This window comes from Platalea leucorodia (genome assembly GCF_965183815.1).
Source record: "Platalea leucorodia genome assembly, chromosome: 7".
In the NCBI taxonomy this organism is placed as follows: domain Eukaryota; kingdom Metazoa; phylum Chordata; class Aves; order Pelecaniformes; family Threskiornithidae; genus Platalea; species Platalea leucorodia.
Window position 1 is genome coordinate 6,189,427 of NC_138829.1, and position 22,159 is coordinate 6,211,585.

Consider the following 22,159-nt stretch of genomic DNA (forward strand, 5'->3'; position numbering starts at 1 on the left):
GTGCCTTACATAGAGTGGAAACTTGTCTCTAGGGCATCCATGTGGTGATAAGCATGCGTGAGGATAAAATTAACCTATGCTGTGAAAGGATTGCAGCAATGTCTCTGCGTGGCTCAAAGTAGACCTAGTGAGCTGAACAGAAGTCTCCAAAGTATGGTGGAGTACTCCACCAACAGTAAGGTTAAGTAAGAGATTTTTACCTTCCTAACTTGCCTTTATGACTCCTCATAGATTTTGATTATTCATGGATTCCACTTCAAGAAAATTCAGCTCTGTCCCTTCAGTTCCACAGTGTCATGAGTGCTTAATACTGGGTGTATGGGTAATCCCGAATTCTTTAAGATTAGCACCTTGTATAAACTGAAACACGTGTAGTTTCACTACTACTTCTTTGGCCATAAATGAGGAGAATACATTTAATCAGCACTTAGAATATATACTGTTAATTTGAATTGTGTTTCTAGGGATTTTGTCCCTAAAATGTTGTGTGAGTTCTTGACTACAAAGTCCAGATGATTCCGCGGTAGAGATCTTAAGACGTTTTGTTCCAAAAGCTTGTGTTAGTGTGTGGAGATGCTTACATTTGTGTATTCAGCAATTCCATCCGCTTCTAAAATTTTGGCCACTGATACCAGAGGTGTTGATGTATGCTTTTCTGCTCTTCTCGTTCTGAAGGACTATTCTAGAGAAGCTGCAGTACAAGAAGATCCTTCCCTGCTACTGGAAGATAGCAGAAGACCTAAAGGTAAGACACATTGATGTACTGCTACAGTCCCTTTTTTGTAAGAAAACCGATAATTAGAGGAAAGGGGAGCTTTAATTTTATCTTAGGTATTTTCCTTCAATATAGAAACTTTTGAGTGAAAATATTCAAAGGTTTCTTTGATAAAAAGATGATAATTGTAATTTACATTCTTAAATTTTGCAAATTTTACTTCAGTCTTGCTGGCATTACCCTAGCTTATGTAGCTCTTGTAATTAACTGAGAGGGACTTCTACCAGTGCACCAGAATGTTGAGATTCCTTTTGCTAATTGAACTATTCATGTCTCTGAATAGAGAATTTGGGGGGTGGACCTTGTTTGGATGCATTTTCCTGTTGTGTGTGATTGTGCTACAAATGCATGTTTTTCTGCAAGCAACCTACACCGTAACAAGTGTATATTTAATCCTTAAAAAAATCTAAGAAATCACATTGTCAATACCTTTTCCTTTAACTTCTGAATCTGCCAGTCAGTTTCACTCAGATTTGGGGAAGTGAAGACTTTCTAATGAAAATATACTTCTGCAGGTTTCTTGGATATCTGTGGCTATGTAGAGGAAAGAAACACAAATCAATACCCCCATTTAAGGCCAAAAATCAATACTTTAGTTTCCTCTTTTACGCTCACAGAGGCAGCAGCTAGCTGGCTTATCAGCATGGGTGTACGAGCTGTGTGTAGTCAGCAGTAGAGAAACACCGAACCTGCCACGTTTTGGGTTGTTACCTCTGCCCAGCAAACAGTGGATGAAGGAGAGCCTGCAATCCTTTTAGCATAATTTAAAGCTAATAAGAAAATTTGTTGTAATTTATTGTGACTGCGGAGAAGTATTCATATCAGAGTTCTATTTTTTTTTTTAATTAAAATTTTTTCAAGTTAGAATTTGCAGGGTTTTATTGAATGGGTTGTCTGAGCTCACGTTACCATTTATGTGGCATTTTTCTCCAAATTTTATGAAGGTAAGGTATTTTCACAGCATACCAAAATAGACTTATTGATACCAACATTCAATGCTATATAAAATTGTATTAAATTAAACCTACCCTTACTGTCATCATGATTTACATCTGCTACTTAGTGAAGGGAAACAATTTGTTATGGCAATAGATAATGTGGTTTGCACAGGCAACAGATTCTTCGCAGCAAAATTGTACATGTTGTTGAAATAATGCTTTGTGTCTACCTCTAAAATAGACGTTTTGTGTCAGTTAACCTGACAAAGTATATTTTATGTCCTTCCTCACAGATGATGTTTTTATTTCTCAATATGCTACTGGCCAGAAAGAGGCTTTGAGAGCAGTGTTAAAGCAAAAGTAAGTATATGTTGTTGTTAGTGTCTCAGCTGTTCTGTTTCTGTACAGGTATACTACTATACTACTTCTTCAGTTTCTGCCAAAATGCATAGCTGTTAAGGAAAAAGTATTCTTTATTTTCTCTGTTAGTATTATTTTTCTGTCAATGAAGATGTTTTCATTTTATTTTATCGTTCAGAGCTCACTGGAGTATCTTTTTTATTTTACATATTTTTGGTAATGCCTTTAGACTATTTGAATTAAGTTTCATGATACAAGAGTCAGGCAGGCAAAAGATCTGCTCTGATAGATAATTAATTTTGTGCCAAAACCATATAATATTTTTAAAGACAAATAAGGACACATGCTGTTTATCCATAGGCTGGAAATCTTGAAGATCAGAAATTGAGTTGGACTTGCTACTAGTGCATTGAACTTTGCAAAATACAACCTGTAAACATATTCTTTGTTGCAGTTGCAGTCATCACAGGGAAATGCCTTTTATATCAGAATCTGTAACGTAATCCTGAGAAATTTCTTGTGTCATGCTGAAAGATGAGAATAAAATTATTTCTTAGATGTCAAGGGCTTCAAGGAGAAATGCTTATATAAGTAGCGATACCAATGCTAGATTTGGGAAATGATTTGCCTGGAGGGGATATGGAGGAAACCATGCTATTGACAGGCACTTGTTTATTTTTATAGAACTCAAAATACTCCTGTACTTAAGGAGGTGAAGGTACAGCTCTTAGGAAATGCCTCCACAGAAAAAAAGGCAAGTGTTGGTCAAGACACCAGGTCAACACACAGGGAAGTTGATTCTGCAACAACCATCGCAGCAGCAACTGCTGCTGCCATTGCTACTACAGCTCCACTTCTTAAAGTAAGTAGCTTGTGGTAATATTAGTTCTTTGTCCGCTTATAATAGTAGATGTTAAAATTGTTGGTAGTAGAGCCAGAGACCGAATGTGTCTGCTTACGGTTTTCTGTGTGTTAGTAATCTCAGACTTACTGACCAGTATACCAGGGAGAACGAATTTAGATTTGGCTAAATGGGCAAATGGACAGAGACCATTTGATTTATCTTTTAGAAGAATTTTATAGTATTGCTAAACCACCAAACGTTAGGGCTAACTAGGATTTTGTTTCTTTTGGGAAGCAGATCAGGCCATGGTGATGGGAAGGATGTTTTGTTCTCTTCAGGCTTGTACCTCTTTTGCAGTAAGGGGTTTTTTCCTTTTTTTTTTTTTTTTTTTTTCTTTCTCCCAGGTTCAAAATGAATTGGAAGCAAAAGTTAACTCAGTTTCAGCATTACTTCATAAATTACAGGAGACAGACAGACAACTGCAGCGTGTTGCTGAACAGCAAACAAATACCAAGATTCCATATGAGAAGCCCCACTGTCATGAAAGAGTCAATGAGCTTGAAAAACAAATGAATGCTTTCATGGTGCAACGGATTGAGCGTTTGGAAAAGTTACAGGAGCAACAAATGAATATTCAGGTATCTAAGTAACAACGCAGAAGCTTTAGCTTAATCATTTCTTCTGTTTCTCCGTGTTAACGTTATAGTAATTTGGATTATATCTTAGTATTAGAAAGAAAGATCCAGTGGCCAGCACATGAGCTTAGAGCTTTTTGGGAAAAGGTTATTGCTGGTTCTGTCCCAGATATCTGCTCCCCTCCCCACCATAATTTTTGTGTCTCTGGAAAGTAAATGCAAAGATTGTGAAATGTTCTCATTCCCACTATGAATTTGTTTAGACCTTTGTTAATTGAAGAAACTTTCATTTAATAAGTAGCCAGTCAGATTAGAAATCTAAGAAGAGTTATAAATTGTTTCTTCAGAGAGTCCTGCTTGCTTTTTGAAAGGCAGAATAATGTGAAAGCATATCTGTGTTCTGAGATTGTTGTAAATGACTTTTCTCTCAAATAGCATGTCAAAATCTGATTAATATGATTACATGGCAAGTATTCGTGCTTAGAGCTTTACTTGCGGAAACCAATGCATCTATCATCAGAAATACTTTGTAATTTTGTCTCTTAGTCTCATCTCATTAGCTCTGCAGTCAACAAGGGTGGCTTACAGCAAATTCACGTACCTTCCTCCGGTCTCATGACAAAACAATCTGAGAAGCCAGAACAGCAAGTGCTTACTAACGGAGTGTCTTCGTGTCAGAGGGGTTTGTTTCCTACCAGTGGTCCACCTGCCCATGGTGAAGAAAACTTCTTAATATCTTTCTTCCAGTGTTACTTTTGCATTGATTTTGTTTCCATTAATATTGGATTGTACATCACATCAGTAATAAGTAGTAAACATTTCTTCTGTATAATTGATTTTTATTGCCTAATGTACTATATAACGTATACCACTTATTCTGAAAATGTTCCAGTTTAAATTAAAGTGAGAGTGTGGTATTTACTAGCTGCTTAGTCTGCACCAAGAGAGGCCCAGACTTCACCTAAAATAATCTTACTGAGAAATAGATGTGGAAGCTTGTAGTGAACTAGCTCATACTATGGTTGGGGGGGGGTTTGATCCCTTACAAGAGCACTTGTAAGTATGAATCTTTCTTCATGTTTACTTTTTAGCTACACTTGTAATGTTTTGCATTTTTCTGAAAAATTCATAATGTTGGCATGTTTTTTTCTTCTAGATTCTTTTTCCTATGAAGAAAATTGTTAACATTTAAATAACTTTTTTTTTTTCCCTGAAGCATATTCAAGCCAATTTCAAAGTTGTGGCATTCATACACAAAAATCTCCTCTGAAGACACCAGTTCCTCGGAGATATGCTCCAGAACCTGTAGCAAAAAATGTGAAAATCTCAAAGAAAGAAAACCCTGTAACAGAAAAGGAAAATATTCCCAAATCCACGTGTGAAGGTACTGTGAGTAAGATGCTCCTGTCTTCCACTGGCATGAATGGTATGGCCTGAGGTTTACTTTGTGTGGTCCTCACCTAATCTGAGCTGTTGGGTTGCTGGCACTTAAATACATATATTCAGAATATTTTAAAGTATGCTTGGGAAGGGTTAATTTTGTGGATAAGTTGCTTAGTCTTAGCTAACTAAAGACTTAATGACAGTACTGATCTAGCCTATAGCGTCTTGACGTGATTGCTCACTGCAATGTTTTCTCAGATGAAAAATAGAATGACCGTTCATTGTCAGGTTTAAGGAATGATTATATAGAACAATGAAAATCTTGGGATCTGCTCAATAACTTAGTCATTATCATTGGTCAAATTGATTTTTTTTTTTTTTTCCTTCCATAAAAACATGCATTCCTAGGGTCTCTAGGCTTTCGTAATGAAAATAGCATCTGTGAAGCAAAGGAGGTGATTTTCATTTACTGCTCTTTATCAGTTTAGTGGCATGAACTCAGTTTTGAAGATTTCATAAAAAAATAAAGCATCTTTTTTAGCTGGCTGTGTTCAGAATTGCTTGAGGATCTAAGACTGAGGAAAAACATTTAAAAGATCCAGCCATTGCACTCTGTCATGGACAAAATGCTTGTTTCTGTCTTCATCAGATCCTTCTCAGACTGCTGCTTCTACCTCTTTTTTACAAAGCTGTCACATACTCCTATTGTTCTGTGAGTCCAGGAATAAATGAAACAAGACAGAGGAAGTAGAACAAATCTGTGACATCACGGACAGAATGTTTCTCTGTGACTCAATTAATTGCTGTCAGAGTTTCACTCATCTGTTTTCTGACTTTGCTAATGTAAAGCAGTCATAGTAAGATAGATTAGTATGAATGGTTTTATATGACTTGTCTTATCTGAAGTAAATCTGTATTTTAAAATTTAAAAAAATGTTTTTACTGTCCTCAGTGATTATTATATAATGGTGAAACTTCTGGAAAGGAAAAGAAAGTATTAAATATATTGAACAAACGTAACAGTAAATGTAACTTTCTTTTTTTCTGTCTAAGGTGAAGGGAGACTTCTTGAGCATATTCTGAATTCTCAAGAAATGCCACTGAGGCAAACTGAGTTTTCCAAGAAGGCAACATTAAACAGTAATAAAATGAGCTGGCATTCTGAGCGAGACAGGTAAATAAACGTAACAATCCAAAATTGAGGAAGATTTTTTGTTTGTTTTAATGAAATCGAGAAAGGTGTGTTAGATATTGATGGTGTAATAGAATCACTGGCATGGTCCTTCAGTCTGACAAAGCTGTGCTTGAAGTAAAACACTGGAGCACTGGTATTTCTGTGCTACTTTTGCATTTCTGTCGTACTGAAGGTAGATGAAACCTCGTAGCTAAGGAGAGTTCATAACACCTTTCTCAGAGGTCAGTGGGTGTCACTTGGAGTGCTTTTCTGTCTTCTGAGTGTATTTCTTCTGTTGCAGCAGCTTGTGGAGTAGGGTCAGGAAGGCAGCTATACAGGCGTTGTGTTGAAGTGGGATTGCCCTTGTCAGTGAGACTCCAAGCTGCCTGCTTGTGGGAGCTGCATGAGAACACTTTGTTGGGAAGGAACAGCATCAGCCTACCAGTTTCTAAGCTTTAGAGTGAGTTAGGAAATTTTTTTTTAGCCATCCAGTCTGAAACATATTTTCTCCAGGCAATAGTTTGATGTCATAATTTCACTGATATAATGAGAAACAGCTACATAGATATTGTCTTATTTATGGTAGTATAGATGAAAATATTAATTGCTTCAAATGGAAAGGTATCCAAAGTTTAAATGTTGCTCTATTAGATCTGAATTTTAGATGTAGTTTCACTGTTCAAAATGCAAGGATATAGCTCAAGGTGTGAAGTGGTAAACAGAGAAAACCCAATAACCTGTCTTTAACCTCAGGTGGAAAAGCAAATTCCATTTTATATAAAGGTTTGGTATTCTTGCACTTTGAATTCATGCTCAGTTTCAAAGTTGGCTACTTTCTTGGGCCACATGAGGAGCCATGAGACTTAATCAGGAGCGTTTCTCCCATCAGGCATACTGCTTTGCGTACAGACTCAGTCCCTGCTTTTAACAGCTCCTTCCAAAATTGCAGTGCAATTGAGAAAACAGTGAAAAAAGCAGATGATTTACTTCAAGATCTTGGCCAGTTGAGAAGAGAAATGCGTGACATGCTACAGGTAAGGTCCATGTTATTCCAAGGGGAATTAAAAATGTGGATTAAAACTTAGAGGTCTGGTATCAGTAAAAGAGTTGCCCTTGCTTCTACCTCTGTAAAAAGACTGACATTTGTTTACCATTACTTGAAATATTGCAGTCTTTGTATGTGGAAGGGCTTTGAGCCTGAGTAATGCCTCAGTGAGTGTGCAATGAACTAGACTGTAGAGACTCTTACTGCAGTTCTACTGAACATAAAGCAGATTAAAAGAAAAAAAAAGTGGTTTATTTATTTGTTTTAAGGTTTTGGATATTTTCAGTGCCTGTTTTCTGCTTGCTCTCTTCCTGTGATAGTAGAGCAACAGAGCTCATGTAACATTCCCATTTGGGAAAGAACAATTCTATTTATCTGCATCGGGATGACTTAAGCTACTTCCCTTCTCATTTTGCCATTTGTTTTTGTAAAGAGTGCTGTTTCCAAAGAATTGCCTGGCATGCATCATTATATTGTTTCTCATGCTAATGATTTTGTACCTTTGGTGCTAGAATGGTTCTGTGCTGGCAACATGTAACTTGTGTCTGGCTTTTGAGGCTTTTATCTATTTAACTGGTTCCATGTGGAATCAAGGTGTACCTGATCATTTAGCCTGTCTGCTGTGGTCATCTCTGTTCTTGTAAATGTAAGTGGTGGGAAAGAAGACTGACTTGAATATCCACAGGTTTGTGAATTGGCTTGGACCGTAATAGATTTTATTCTATTGGTTTGTTTCTGTGGTTGAAGATTTCAGCTTGCATATTTCCCTAAAAATAGTGTCTATTACATGCCAGTTATTTGTTACTGTATCTTTAGAAAACACAGCTTCATCTGTCATATCTTATAGTATAGCTGATGCATTGTTTCATAGATTTGGTAAGATATTAGTGGATTGCACGTTTAGCTGCTCTTACTAGTAAGAGAACTGATGCCATGTGCCCCATTTATGTTGCAAATATTTGCTTACCACTCTTGCTAAAAACTTACATTGAATAACATACCTTAGCATAGGCAGCACAGGACAGGACAAGATGGGAGAAGGAATGACAGGTGGGAAAGACACAGTTGACATAAATGGATTCAAATATCTTCTTTCTTATGAAAAAGGTCAATAGGAAGACAGAGATGCAATTGTGGAAGACTTCAGCAATTGTGGAGTCATTAGATACATAGCTATTGACTTCTCATCATTGAGAGATAAGTAGAGTGAGAAAATAAATGCTTGGGATAAGTGACCTCTAGCTTTGTCATACAAGCAAATGAAAGGCCTGAATTAACTGAGATATGTTGAGATGGAACAGAAGGTGGTGCTCTAATCCAAAAGAAGCGTGCAGCGAGATTTGGTAGTGCACAAGGAATTCATTGTGCTCATTTAAATCTACTCTAGATTTTACCTTGACAGATCTGTCTTTAGGTAAGTTTCAACAGCTCTCCTTCTGTCTTTTTAGGAAGCAAATTCATGGAAATCAGACATGAATGATCTTAAGGTATACCTTGAATTTTTATGTTTTGCGTTTGTTTGATTTGGTTTTTTTTTTTTAAATACTGTAATACTGAAACAGTTTTGAATATGCTGGCAATGAGATACCACTACAGTAACTGTTGCACACCTGTATTTTTTTTTTTTTTTAAAAGTTGCTAGTATGTACAGATTACATTACTCAAAGTAAGATTTAACTTCTTTGACTTGTCCTATTCAGTCTTAGTGAGCTGTCTTGAGGGAGTAATACAAATGCCTGGCAGAAAGCTGCCGCATAAAAATGGGCATGGTGTGGACTGCTAATACAATTATAATTTCATGATCTGAGTCTAATTGTCAAGCCTACATCATTTTAAGGTTGAACATGTATCTGTATTTCTTACATTTTCTCACAAATTTCACCTGTCTTATTGAGCTAGTATTTTTCAAAAAGTTTCATTTTAAAATGAAAACCTATATAAAATTGGTAAATAATTTGGTATATTGTCCTTTTCTCACCAGGCAAAACCAAAATCATGGGATCAGTGTGTTGATTTCTATTTTATGTCCATTGTGCTTTGGCAGTACACCTGTTAGAACATAAACTTTTGTTTAATTCTGATTTGATAGTAGGGTAGCCTTAAAGCCCAAGCTGATTTTTGATCTGTGAGATTTTTTTCTGTTCGTTCAGTTAATGCTTTCAGAGTCTACTCAAGTTTGGGTATTTTGTTTTTGTTTTGGAGTTTCTTTTTCTTTACGTACATCTATCACTTTCTAATTTTTTTTGCTTCCTTTCTGGAAAATGAAGCACTCTGGGGCCCTCTGGGTTTCATCAGGAGTGCGAGAATGAATGTGAGAACTATAGCTGTATGTGTCCTTGTTTCCCATGTACTTGTGTCCCTTCATTTTGTATTTAGCAGCTAATATACACTCGATTTTTATCTCTGTAAAAGGGTTCTGCAAAGTAAAAGGCTAACAGTTGCTTCATTGTTTCTTATAAAAAGTAAAAATCAGCGAAAGAGGGAGAGGATCATGGTGCTGTTGAGGGGTTTATTTTGTTGTTGTTAAAACGTATGTATATTGCCTGGTGTTCCTTGGGATAGATTCATGCCAAACGAGTGCATATATTTAGAGGACTTTGGTTTTTATTATGCTTTTAATTATACTTAAATACTGTTACATGGAGAGATTTGCATGTAATACTTGCTTCATGTATCTAATTGCCACCTTTCCACACGCTTATTTGCTTCATTAGCATTGCTTCTCATACATTACATCATTTCTCATTTGAGAGCTTTTGGATCTGTTTCTGTTTGCTTAACTTTTAAATACATTTGCAACATATTGAATGTTCTTGAGTAATTGAAGTTGATGATAGTACACATGGACGGTATTTCATATGATGGGCATTGATTTGATAATAGATTAATAGGAATTCTGATCAGTGTGTAGAAAATCGAAATTCCGGTCTCTGATTAAAAGCTAGTGGTTCTGTTTCCGTTTTAGTCAAAAAAACCTATTGTTGCACCTGATCTTCCTGAACATCATCAGCTCAATAAACCATCCATCCTTCAAAATGTTAAAGTGCCAAAATCTATACTGAGGGACGCTGAAAGGATTTTGAGAGGAGTTCAAAACAATAAAAAAGTTCTTGAAGAAAATTTGGAAGCTGTTATTCGTGCAAAAGATGGGGATGCCATGTATACTTTTATTAATGCCTTGACTACAAACAGGTTAGACCCTATTATTCAGTGCTTTGTGTGACTGCTCATTGTACGTGCTCACCTTTTATCAACTCTTTCAATTTTTTTTAATTCCGTGCATTGATGAACTAATGCAGTTCCCTGAAAAAACTATTTATTGATTCTTGTTTTCAATCATGAGATGATTCTCTTGAACATCAAATGTTTTTTGACCATCCTGATGTGAATTGAATTTTTTGACAGATACCTGTTACTTCTTGATATGATCTATGCTCCAGAACTTAAATCTGAATTCTGAGATTCTACCATTTGGACAAACTGCTCTGCTGTCATGACAAGGGGGCATTTAGCTTTTTATAGGCAAAATTGCATTAATAGGAAAATTAAGCAGTAATTTCATAATTCTAAACAGAAGAGGCTTCACTAACCTGTAAATGTTACATAGTCGTCCTACAGCAGGTCTTCAGCTTTTCAACTTTTGCTTAGTTGTGTTAAATACTCCTGCTTGAATCATAATGACAGTTTTCCTATTAAAATGCTCCTTAATCTTGTGCTTTCCTGAGGAGGGTAACTATTCTTTACATGAAAAGATTTTTTCAGGTGTGATATCTGCTATCATTATCTTCTAGAGGAAGTAGTAATTTCTGTCATCTGCTTTTTGTCTTTTGAGTTGGAATGTTTTTGTTGCCTTGTTTTTTCAGTTTTTGATCAAAGTAGGAACTGACACATGGCTGCTGCTTATTCATAGATGTTTGTAATAATGATAGTACGTACAAGCAGGCGGTGAGGTTTGCAGGTGGCATTATTTAAGAACAGATTTAGGTTTGGGAAACTCAGATAGGGTATGCTTAGTGCCTTTTGGAGACTGTAGGGGTATGTAATCTTACTGTCTCCGTGTTCTGGGTTTCTCTTTTAATAGTGTTTATAGGTCACTACTTTCCCAGGAACAAATCTGTGCAATTTAAGAAACACTGACCTAAAATAGTTCTTTCTTCTATTTCAGAGATGGATCGGAAGAGTTTCGTATCAGAAAGACTGTGGATGAGTGGATTAAGGCAATCAGTGTAGAAATCCAGGTATGGCTGAAACAAATGAGTTCAGCTTTTTGTGTTATATATTTTTGCACCTTACATTGTTCTTTCACGTCAATAGTTAAACATGATTCACTCACAACTTGAAAACATGAGAAAACTGCTGATTGTTACTTGCATGTAGTATGCCATAATAAAATATTTACCTCTGTTTTTAAACTTCCATTGCTTAATAAAAATCACTGATCCCACTTGCTGGCTAACATGAAAAACAGGCCATTTCTCAGAACTTCAAAGTTATCCACAGACTCTTCTGATAGCCTTGAAGATAAAAATATCCTTTTATTACGTTTATGTTTTATCTTTAGGCTGAAATGGCAAGAAATGATTCGGAACAAATGAAATATGATCAAAAGGTCCCATGGATCAAGAGAGCCCAAAACATCAAGGCTATGAAGACCAATAAAGAAATTAAAGGAAAAACTCAAAAAATCCAAGGATGCTCGACAAAGAAGCCTTTATCTGCAGCTAAGCCATTGCAGAAGCAAGCAGAAGATAACACAAGCAAACAGAGGTTTAGAACTTACTTTTCTTCTGAAAGTTTGCAGAGGAAAGAAAAAAGGGCAGCTGTGAGTTCCGCAGTAGTTGGTTTCTTTTTTGGTAATAACTGCTATGCTTTTGATTGCAGTATTTGTGTGAAAAATTGTTTGTATGTGTAACTGTAATAATTTTAAATGAAAGTGATAGCCCTGCCCTGTGGATTTCTGTTGTCAGAATTGTCCCTGTTTTCCTGTGCTGTAGAAATCTAAGCTGGGTGTGTATAACAACATAGAATTCATTGTCGTGTTATCCATTTGTCTTACCCAGCACCTGCTATTTTATTCAGCTGTTAGTAAGCTCCTTGTAGGTATTCTATATGCATAAGTTTTCATGGGTGCTTGCAATTTCTACTGTTTGTTGCAGAACTCCTTACTTTTTTTCCTCTTTGCAACACTATGGATGGGTTCAAATTTTCATACATGAAGAACTGTAAACTACTTTGTTTTGTTTTGTTTGGTGTGTGTCAGGGACCTGTGAATGGAAGTGCAGTGGTACAAAATGAAGACTATCTGTGTCATGTTTATGGGAAGCCAATTTACCAGGGCCATCGTAGCACGCTTAAAAAAGCGCCATATCTGAGATTCAACTCACCCTCTCCCAAATCTAAACTTCAAAGACCCAAGGTGATAGAGTGTGTTAGAGGTAAGTAATCCTTTGATGTGAACAAGGTGTTCTTTCCCAGTTTTTCTATTAGGAATGCCTTGTATAAATGAAATTATTTAACCGTAGTTCACCTGCTCTTCAAGGTAAAGCTTAAGCAACTGCAGTAGGCTTCCTAGAGAGGTGGTCGATGCCCCATGCTTGCCAGTGTTTAAGAGGCATTTGGAAAATGCCCTTAATACCATGCTTTAAGTTTTGGTCAGCCCTGAAGTGGTCGGGCGGTTGGACTAGATGATCGTTGTAGGTCCTTTCTAACTGAAATAGTCTATTCTAAAAGATGCCCTTTTCAAAACAAAAAAAATTACCAGCAGGTTTTCAGATTTGCTTAGTGTGTATCTCACTTAGATTGTCAAATTAATACTTATTTCTAAATTTAATAAACATATTAATGTATTTTTATTGTTGCCCAAGTCTTAAATAGCTGAATTGCTAGAATTAATGACATAAGCACCTGAAAGCTGAGTGTGTTGAAAAAACTAACCCAGCTTTTGATGAAGGTTACTGAGAGATGTATTCTTCATGTCAGGTTTATCCAGTCATGCCACTCAAATGATGGATTCATTCAGAGTTAAGAAATCTATTGAGACTTGAAAAATTATGGAAGCCTGATATTCCATTTCCCACTTCTAATACATGAATCAAAATATGAAAATTTAAATTTATGGGTTTGAAGATGACATCTAGTAACTTGAAAATATTGAAAGACGTTAATCGGAAGCATTGTTTAAGTTCACTAAATGCAAGTAACTTCTTTTGTTAGTCAAGTCAGGGTTAAAAGCAGAGTATAACTCTCGTATGAGCTTGTTAAGGTTATTTAATTGATTGATAAAGGGTATTAGTCGATTAATAATGAATTCTATTCGTTAGCTTTATAGGCAAAATGTTAGGATCAGAAGATTCTAATTTTCAAACCTATTAAAAATGTGTAAAAATAATAAAAAAGTTAAACTATATGATATCTGACATAAGTAAGTGTAGATGAACTGGAGTTAGTAGAAAGTAATGTTTTAATTGGATCTGTTTTATTTCCTAGTTATCTTTTCAAAACTTAACTGATTCTTAATACAGAAACTAAGATTAATCTTTAACTGATATGTCAGAAGAACTAATGTGCATCATCCTCTCACGGCGGGAGAGGGTGAGCAAATTACATGATAAAAGATAATGATGGAGAGAAAGAGTGTGTTCAGTGTAAGAGCCAGTTAAAGTGATAGTGGCCTTAACTGAGTTAACAGGATGAGCATCAATGGAAAAATATTAGTTGGCTCCCCTCTATGCTTCTTGCACTTATGCTGTTGTTACCCATGCAGGGAAAATAGACTTGATGCAGTCTTAACTACCATGTTTAAAAAATGGTGTCCGAGATTTTATTGTAACTGTCAAAATATTATATTCTCTATGAAATATAGGAGATTAACAGGAGAAGGCATTCACTTGATGAGACCATGTTTTTAGGCCATTAAAATGTATGGTATAAAACATATATATGTCTTTGAAGGCAAGCACTGCTGGTTTTTGGGTTGGGATTTTTTTTTTTTTTTTTTTTTGACTGTGCTCTGGAGCCCAGTTGTGATCCATGAAGAAAAAGTGTTATTGGTAGAAAGTACTTAGAATTCTCATAACCCTCCTGGAAAATGTGGGTTATAGTCCTGGCAAAAATCTAGAAGACTTTTCAAAACTTACTTCATTTTTTAAAAGGTGACAACTTGGTATATGAAAACTTCTGGTCTTGTTGCTTATATATTTTATTTGACCTCTCTTGAAACACTTCTTTTTTTGTGAAGAATGCTGCTATACTCATTTGAAGGACCAGCATGATATATTAGTCTTTTAGACTACTGGCTATGCTGCTCATCTGTAACTTAGTTTATTCTGTACAGATTTTTTTTTTTAATAAAATGTGTGCTAGTAAGCACTTAGTGTAGCAATAACAATGATGCAGTGACCTCTAAGATTTGGATTGAGAACAGACACTTCTTTAAAAAGAGTTCATCAGCAGTTCTGCTTTTGCTGAGTCCTAAATGACATTTTTCTTCTATATTTATTGGGCTCTTGTCCTTTATAGAAGGCCACAACCTTTCCAGGGAGGCCAATTTCGTCATTCCAGAAACAATACATTGTAAAGAGGCAGAAAAAGTGGCCCCTACCCTAATCCAATTCTAATAAATACGTCATCTGATCACTTGATACTACCAGTTTTCTACCGATAACGTGTTTAATTCAGTAGTGTAAGTGAAATGTAAAGGTACAGGTTGCATGCAGTTGTAATAAGCTGCTTCTGTGCTTTAGCTTGTTTTCTGTTGGAGGAGAATAGAAACGAAAGAGAGAACTGTGTACTGGATCCATGCTGCATTTGATCTTCCAGAACTCCTGCACGTGACAAATACAGTTTAAAAGCTATTTGCTTGAAAACAGAATGAACTCTGGATAGCCTTTACCCAGAGGGATTCTCTTCCAAGTCATACCACAGCCGTACAGCAACATGTGTGTTTGCAATAATAAAGCCTCCATAAACCTCCTTTCTCTATTTCACATCAGACTGCCGTTACAGAAAGTTATGTTTTTTTCTCTTATCTTGACAGTAAATAAGACGATACACTCCCCTGTATTCTTACCTAAGGGAAGAACGGAAGAATACAGAATTTTTTGCATGTCACTTACCAGAATAGCACTCCAATTAATATGTGCCCTGTTGCCAAGTTTTCTGATTTTAATGGCTTTAGATTGAGGTCAGCCTTTGTTTGATACTGGCATTGCTTGTCTTTGACTCTTCATACAAGGCAGTTGGTCGAGCTGCTTAATTTTTGTGCTTTCCTACATCTAGCCAATAAAATGGAAAAGTAATACTTCTGTGTTTCACGTGGGTCTCATGAAGACAAAATAGTTAAGTGCTTTTGAAGGCTGCTGTTCTGAAAGATGCTGTTATGGCAGGAAAGTATAAATAATAAAATTAGAAACAGATCTGTAGTGCTCTATAGTAGGAGTGTAAATAAAATGAAACAAAGTTGAATGAGCACTTTAAAGCACCAGGTTCTTAAAAAAAGAAAGCAAGAAATCTTGCTTGCATTAGGCATGGTTAGTTCTTTCCTTCATGGATCTGCACCCACAGATTCCCTTCCTGGCCTTGATGTACCAGGTGATAAAGGCTTAAAAATTATTGGAAGTCGTTGGCCTTGGGTTTGATTGGCTGGAAAATCCAGACTTATTAAATGACTATTTTGTTAGAGCAGTCCACTGAGCTTGTTTTAAATTAGTGTTAGAATAAGGATGTTTATTTAAGACTGAAATGGCCATCTGGAGAGTCTCTTTTCAGTCATTTTATAACTCGCTCAACCATTTTCTTTGCAAATAAACTGTAGTGACTAATGCTTGGTTTCTTATGGGAAGTTAGGGAAAAAATCCAACTAACACTTTTATGAGTAAGAGAGCATTTCGAAAAAAAGTTGGAGTGGTTTTCTTGCATAATTTGAACTGATAAATATATGTAAAACACTAGGTTTTTAAAGCTAAGTTTAATTAAGTGTCTCGTTTCTGCCCAGTGCAAATAAACTTTTCAGGGGGAAATGAAAAGTTGAAAGCAATTAAAATGAGGTGCTGTGTGTATACAGTACTTAATCATTCTTACTGTGAGAGCCTTGTTTTTACAAGTTGGGGGTATTACAGATATGTTGCCAATTTCTGCTTTTACTCAAAAGTTCAAGGCCAGGGGGGACTGTTAGATCATGTGGTATGACCTCTTCTAAATCACAAGCCACTGAACTCTATTTATGTTACTGAGTCCAGTGATTTGTCTTTGACTAAAGAACAGTTTTTCTGGCTAACCTATGCTTTGCAGAAAGGCACATGCTCATCATCTAAAGACATCAGAAATTCTGCCCTTAATTACTTCTTCCCATGGCTAGATACCTTATGGTTCAAAAGTAAATGGGACACTTAAAGTTTAGCACCTGATTTATAGTGAGTTTTTGGCTTCAGTTTACAGCTACTTCAGTTTCTAGGTGATTTTCCTTAAAAAACAAAAAAGGTCTTTTAATGTCCAATCTATACAGAATTAGAACTGAATGCAGTATTATCATATATGGAAGTCTTCTGCTCCACCTCACTGAAATCCTGTTGAGACATCTGCAGATTACATTTATCCCTTCGACTGTATTGTGTTTTCTCATTGCACTGCTTATCCAACATGACCTTAAAGCCTTTTTCAGAGACACTTCTTTCTGACCAGTATTTTTGGATTGAAGAGTTATGACTTGCTGTTCTTGTTTCTAGGCTTATAACCCATAATTTATGTGTACAAAAATACCACTTCTTGAGTGGATTGCCTTACTTGCTTGTCTGCATTTGTTAAAAGTCACATTATCAATCTTTATTATCTCTAAATTTTATAATCATTGACTTTTATTCTTCAATTAATTAGGAAGCTGTTAAATGTGAACAGAACTAAACAGTGCTTGTTGTCATGTGTTAACTGGCCATTAATACAGGAGGGGTGATGATTAGAAACAACAGAGGAGTAAGATGACATTTTTCAGCTGTACTGAAGATGCAGAGTTGGTTACTAATGTGATTTTTTCCAGGTTCATTTTCCTAACACCTACAAAATAGCAGTAGAAGCACTTCTGTTTGATTCATGATTGTTGACTCCTTTTTTGGGGATGTTTCAGGCAGTTTTTATCCATTTAGATCAAAGCTCATAACTTCCTTAACATCCATTGTTTGCAAAGAATATAGGTTGAATAAGACCTTGCATGACTGTATAGTGAGAAACGCGACATGGCAATAAATGTTCTCTGCTATATGCTTAGGCATTGTTACATACAAGTTACTTCTGGGTGGCTATTTAACAATACATTTTCAAAACTGGACCAAAAAATCAGTGCTTCCTCGATGTTGGAAGTCAAGACTTATCGTTATTAATTATGGCTTTATTTTCCAGTAGCAGTGAGTTGTTAAACCAGGAACTTGTAGATGATACCTGTTCCTTTGAGTACCTGTCAATATTGTGGCTGGAGACAAACTGCATGTTTATAAAATTGAGGCAGTTAATCGGATGAACAAGAGATCAGTTTGGCTATATTCTATATCCTGTCTATTTTTTTTTTATGCCACGCTTGCATGCCGTTCTAATGCAGTATTTCAAACTTAAATCATGGGTTTCTTCTTACCGGCTAAATCGCACGTTTCATTCCAACCTGCTACCATCCTTGTGTCCTTCCCATTTCTGTGCCTTTATTCACTAGACTCAGGTGTTCAAAAACTGTAATTTTAATTCCTTCATTGCTGTCAATACTGACATTTAACTTAGCACTTTTAGATTCCACTCTTCCTGTCTCACTCACTTGCTCCCTCCATCCCACAGCAAAAATTTATAACTGTTTCAGTCGAAGGCCTTAAGTTAGTGTGTGATACTATTCTCTTCGTACACGCATTGATGACGTGTGGTTTATCTGCTCTTCTTTCAGGTACAAAGGTAAAGTCAGCAAGAACACAAACTTCTCGCACACAGAAGGTAGTAACCAGCCCTAGGAAACAGCATCCTTTATATGCACTTACCCAAGAAAATCAGTATCTCTTCAGTCCAAGTCGAGATGTACCTGCAGTCTGCGGTCCACTTGAAGGTCACCTAATTCCTATGGCTATTCCACTAGGTAGGAGCAAATAACCTGTAGAAGGGATGTGTGAAGGTCAATTACTGCTACTTCATGGAAATACAACTTTTATCTTCTTAAGTCAGTGATTTGACCTGGTCCATGAGATTTGCAGCTGCCCTTCTCGTGGGAAATCTACATGGGGGAACAGTTTAAAATGTTCTGGTTCCCTTCATTCTTCATGCTGGGTGTCTGGTGACATCCTGACAGAGCAATTATTTGCTTAGCTGTACATACCTTCTTCGGTACACTTTACGTTTCTAGGGTTCTTGTTCTGGCTTTAAGTTTGGTATCTGTGTAAGCAGGAACTGAATCATTGGCCCTTGGATTTAACATTTACCATGCCTTCAGCCCAATGATTTTAGTAAGATTGTGCCAAACACTGAATTCGTTGTCATGGCTTCTGTATTTTTGGACCTTCAATAAAGCCTTTATATAGACCTTGTTTAGGGAAGGGTTAGTATTATATTGGCATTTAAAGAAGGTAATTATAAAAAAAAAAAAAAGGGGTGTCTCAAACAAAAATTTGTGGGATGCTCTACCAAGTGTAATAGTATTTTGAATATGATTAAGACAACGTGAGGTGGGGGAAGCATGGTATGTAATTTTTGAACGGCAAACACAATGTAGTTATTGTTTTCAGCAGTAGGTGTCGCCATAGTCAAGAAAAGCAAGTAATTTTAAAAAATGGCAGTGTTGAGTTTACACTTTCTGCTGGGAAAGCCTTAAAATTACCTGGTGAAGCACTATACTTTAGCTAGTGTTAATAAGGGACTTTTTAATTGGTCTTAATTGTGCACGAGATTTCAGTCTGTCTCATGTGAAACACAGACATCCAGAATTTAATTTTAATTAATTTATTAGTTTACTGACTTAGGAGTTTTATATAAATCTTTCATTATTTTTAAACTATCCTTAGGTCAAACCCAAATTAGCGACATCTCGCTGCAGCCTGCCGGAGTAGTTATAGGTAAACCGCACCCTGTTACAGTTACAACCTCTCTTCCTCAAGTGCCACCAAAACCATCGGTTGAGATAAAAAAACCAAACATAGCTGTAATAGAGATGAAATCAGAGAAAAAGGATCCACCTCAACTGTCTGTGCAGGTACGTGTCAAGAGTGATGACTATTTGTTTATTTTAATAAATGCTAACTAAAGACAGTCTCATCCATCAGTAACTTACTTTGACATCAGTAGATGGCTTTCAGTAAGCATTTCAGTAACATATAGAATGGAAGGACCAAAAAGCTGTCATGCTATGCTAATATTTTTATTCATATTTTAACAATTATCTTTATTATTTAACCAAAATAGAAAAGTATTTCTACCATCAGTCACCTATACGGGGTGTTTGTAAAATAGTTCTATGTCACATTTTCTTTTTTTTAAATGAGATTTTTGAGCCAGAACAAACTTTCAATAAAAAAAAGTATTAAAATAAATGTCAGTTTTCTTGGATGAATGCTTTAGCCTTTAAGATTTCTGTTTCAAGCATGATAGTTAACCCAAGAATTTCACTCCTGATTAATCAACCATTGCAGTCCTTACCTAGTGGGTTGGGGTTCTTTTATTTATTTTTCGCATGAGTCTGTTGTCAAGGAAGTTAATGTTCCTTATGTGTTCATTATTTTGGATTCAAATTGTTGAGAATATACACACTCCTACACACACCTTTCAGATACAAATGATTCATGGCACTCAAAGTTAAATAGAGGGAGAGTATGTGGCTTATTCCCTTGCTGTATCACTGTTTTCCACCCACATGCGTTTTGCTGTTATTTCACCCAGTTCTTAAATGTTTAAGGTGATTTTTTTTAATATTTTTTTTTTCCCCCCAAAGAATTAAGCATTGAAATCTTTCTTCTTAAAAAACAAAACCAAAACCAAAAACGTTTTGATGCTGTAATGGACATGCCTTTATTACAAACTGTACTGTAATACAGTTATCCCTTTACTTTACCATACCAGATGTATGACAATGTGAAGCCAATAACCAGCCTACACAGTGGCTTGTAGGCTAACTTAGTGTAAACGAATTGCAAGTCAAACACACATCTGCTATATAAATAGTTATAGGTATGTTCACCTTTTGTCACATGCAAGACAAAGTATCAGGGAATTAGAGAACAGGAAGAATCAGGTACTGCAAGAAACGACATGAATGTTTCTGGGGTTAGCTTTTGTATGATACAGTATTTTGTTTTTCAGAACCAAGTTATTGTCAGATACAGAAAAGGAGGTCACTGAAGTTTAGTGGCTCAGTAGCAAGTGGAAGAAAGAATCTAAAAAGTTCAATGATAGTAGCCGAGCTAATGCATAGATTTTCAGACTGGTGCTTTTTTCTGCCCTAGGTGTTACCAAATGTAGATATTGACAGTATTTCAAGTGACAGTGTGAGTGTAAACCACGTTCTTCCAGGCTCTGAACCTGCACTTCCTCCTGTCGAGGCTGTAATACAGGTACATTTGATTGGTCTAAATGTCTGTGAATTCAAATTTGTTAAAAAAGAAAATATGTTACATTACTACAAAGTTATTTCATTATCTGTTTTAGTTAGAGAAACTAGACAGTTCCAGGAAAAATGGAATAACTATTCTGAAGAATTTATAATGTGAGGTATTTGTTTAAGAAAATGAAAAATTGCAGCAAGACGCTGTTCTTCCAAGATTAAATAATCACCATAGCAAAACTCTAAGAAAAACAGCGTTTCTCTGTCCTGTTAAGAGTTGTAATCCCTTATTGGCCCATGTCTGTCTTATTTATACTGGCTTCAGTGTTCTGGCCTGAAGACTGAGGATGTTCTTCATTCCTCCGGCTGCTCCTTGGCTGTACTTGAGCGGTTAGTGGCATGTATGCATAGCCTGCTCACTGGTAGCCTGTTGCGTGTGGAGCTGGCCAGTCTACTCTATTCTCTTTCCCTATAACTTTTCAGAAGTGTTTTTAGTCTAATCTAAGTAGTAGTGAAGGTTTTTGCGCAACTAAAAGGTTAACTGCTGCATGCTGAATGATAAGGTGGTAAACTAGGGCACATGTTTACAAGATAGCATATTGTTTCTTCCAGTGGAATTCTGTCTTGTGCATTGCACAGACTGGGCAGTGTGAAGGCACGGTGATGGAGTGATTATTTTTCTGTAGTTATTGTACCTTCTGTTTTCCCTGTGCGGTAGCTGCCATTCTGACTTAAGGAGTTAGGTCCTTCAGAGTCCTGTGGTCAAGGTATTCACTGAATAAGACAGAGACTGTGGACTAAAATAGTGACTGTTATTTATAAATTATATTATTAAATAACACTGTAGAAATCACACGTAAATTGCTTAAGACACTTCTAGACTCTTGTGTGCTATGTTTTACAGTATTTTGTCTTACTGTGTTTTTTTAATAAGTTACACGTATTGCCCTAGAACTTTTGGTGTTGAGATATTCCATTAGATTTGGTAACAGCAGGTTTTAGTTGTCAGCATACAAGAAAAAGTTCTGTTAATCTCTTTGTGCTATGCAAAGAAGTTCCTCCTAACTTTTAAGGTTTTTTAAAGCATTTTTTCTGGATTCACACTATTGACAGTGAGTGGTGATTTAATTGCATTCTTGTCATGAAGTTTTTCTGCTAATGCATTTTTTACCCCAATATAATATACCTAACAATTTCAATCTGTCTTTATAAGACTCCAGAAGATATGCATAGTGAGGAGGAAGACACAAAGTTTCCGGGAACTAATTTCATTGATGTTACTGATGTCACGCAGGTAATTATACTGCAAAGGTATCCTTTCCTTTTAAACATTTTTATATTTGTTTTATATTATTCTGTCGTAACTGAAAACACAATGTAGAAAATTAGTTTGCTTTACTAGCAACTTTAAAAATACACATTGTGAGCAATACTGAACTGTTTACAGAGCTAT

At 36.1% G+C, this 22,159-nt stretch overlaps 1 protein-coding gene across 8 annotated transcripts in view; it reads left to right on the plus strand.

Annotated features, from left to right (window-relative positions):
- KIAA0586 overlaps positions 1-22,159 on the plus strand; it is a gene marked incomplete at its 3' end in the record, with an annotated part of 77,910 nt that overhangs the window by 3,773 nt on the left and 51,978 nt on the right. For 6 of the 8 annotated variants that reach the window (XM_082317107.1, XM_082317105.1, XM_082317106.1 and 3 more), the window contains exons 3-19: positions 676-745; positions 2,007-2,073; positions 2,758-2,935; positions 3,322-3,555; positions 4,099-4,267; positions 4,769-4,936; positions 5,989-6,109; positions 6,999-7,143; positions 8,603-8,641; positions 10,120-10,346; positions 11,320-11,392; positions 11,716-11,976; positions 12,415-12,589; positions 18,070-18,255; positions 19,175-19,362; positions 20,609-20,716; positions 21,920-22,000. In XM_082317107.1, coding sequence (XP_082173233.1) covers positions 676-745; positions 2,007-2,073; positions 2,758-2,935; positions 3,322-3,555; positions 4,099-4,267; positions 4,769-4,936; positions 5,989-6,109; positions 6,999-7,143; positions 8,603-8,641; positions 10,120-10,346; positions 11,320-11,392; positions 11,716-11,976; positions 12,415-12,589; positions 18,070-18,255; positions 19,175-19,362; positions 20,609-20,716; positions 21,920-22,000 — 2,490 coding nt within the window. The remainder of the gene's footprint in view (positions 1-675; positions 746-2,006; positions 2,074-2,757; positions 2,936-3,321; positions 3,556-4,098; positions 4,268-4,768; positions 4,937-5,988; positions 6,110-6,998; positions 7,144-8,602; positions 8,642-10,119; positions 10,347-11,319; positions 11,393-11,715; positions 11,977-12,414; positions 12,590-18,069; positions 18,256-19,174; positions 19,363-20,608; positions 20,717-21,919; positions 22,001-22,159) is intronic. The other 2 variants (XM_082317108.1, XM_082317109.1) reach the window with 2 other exon arrangements.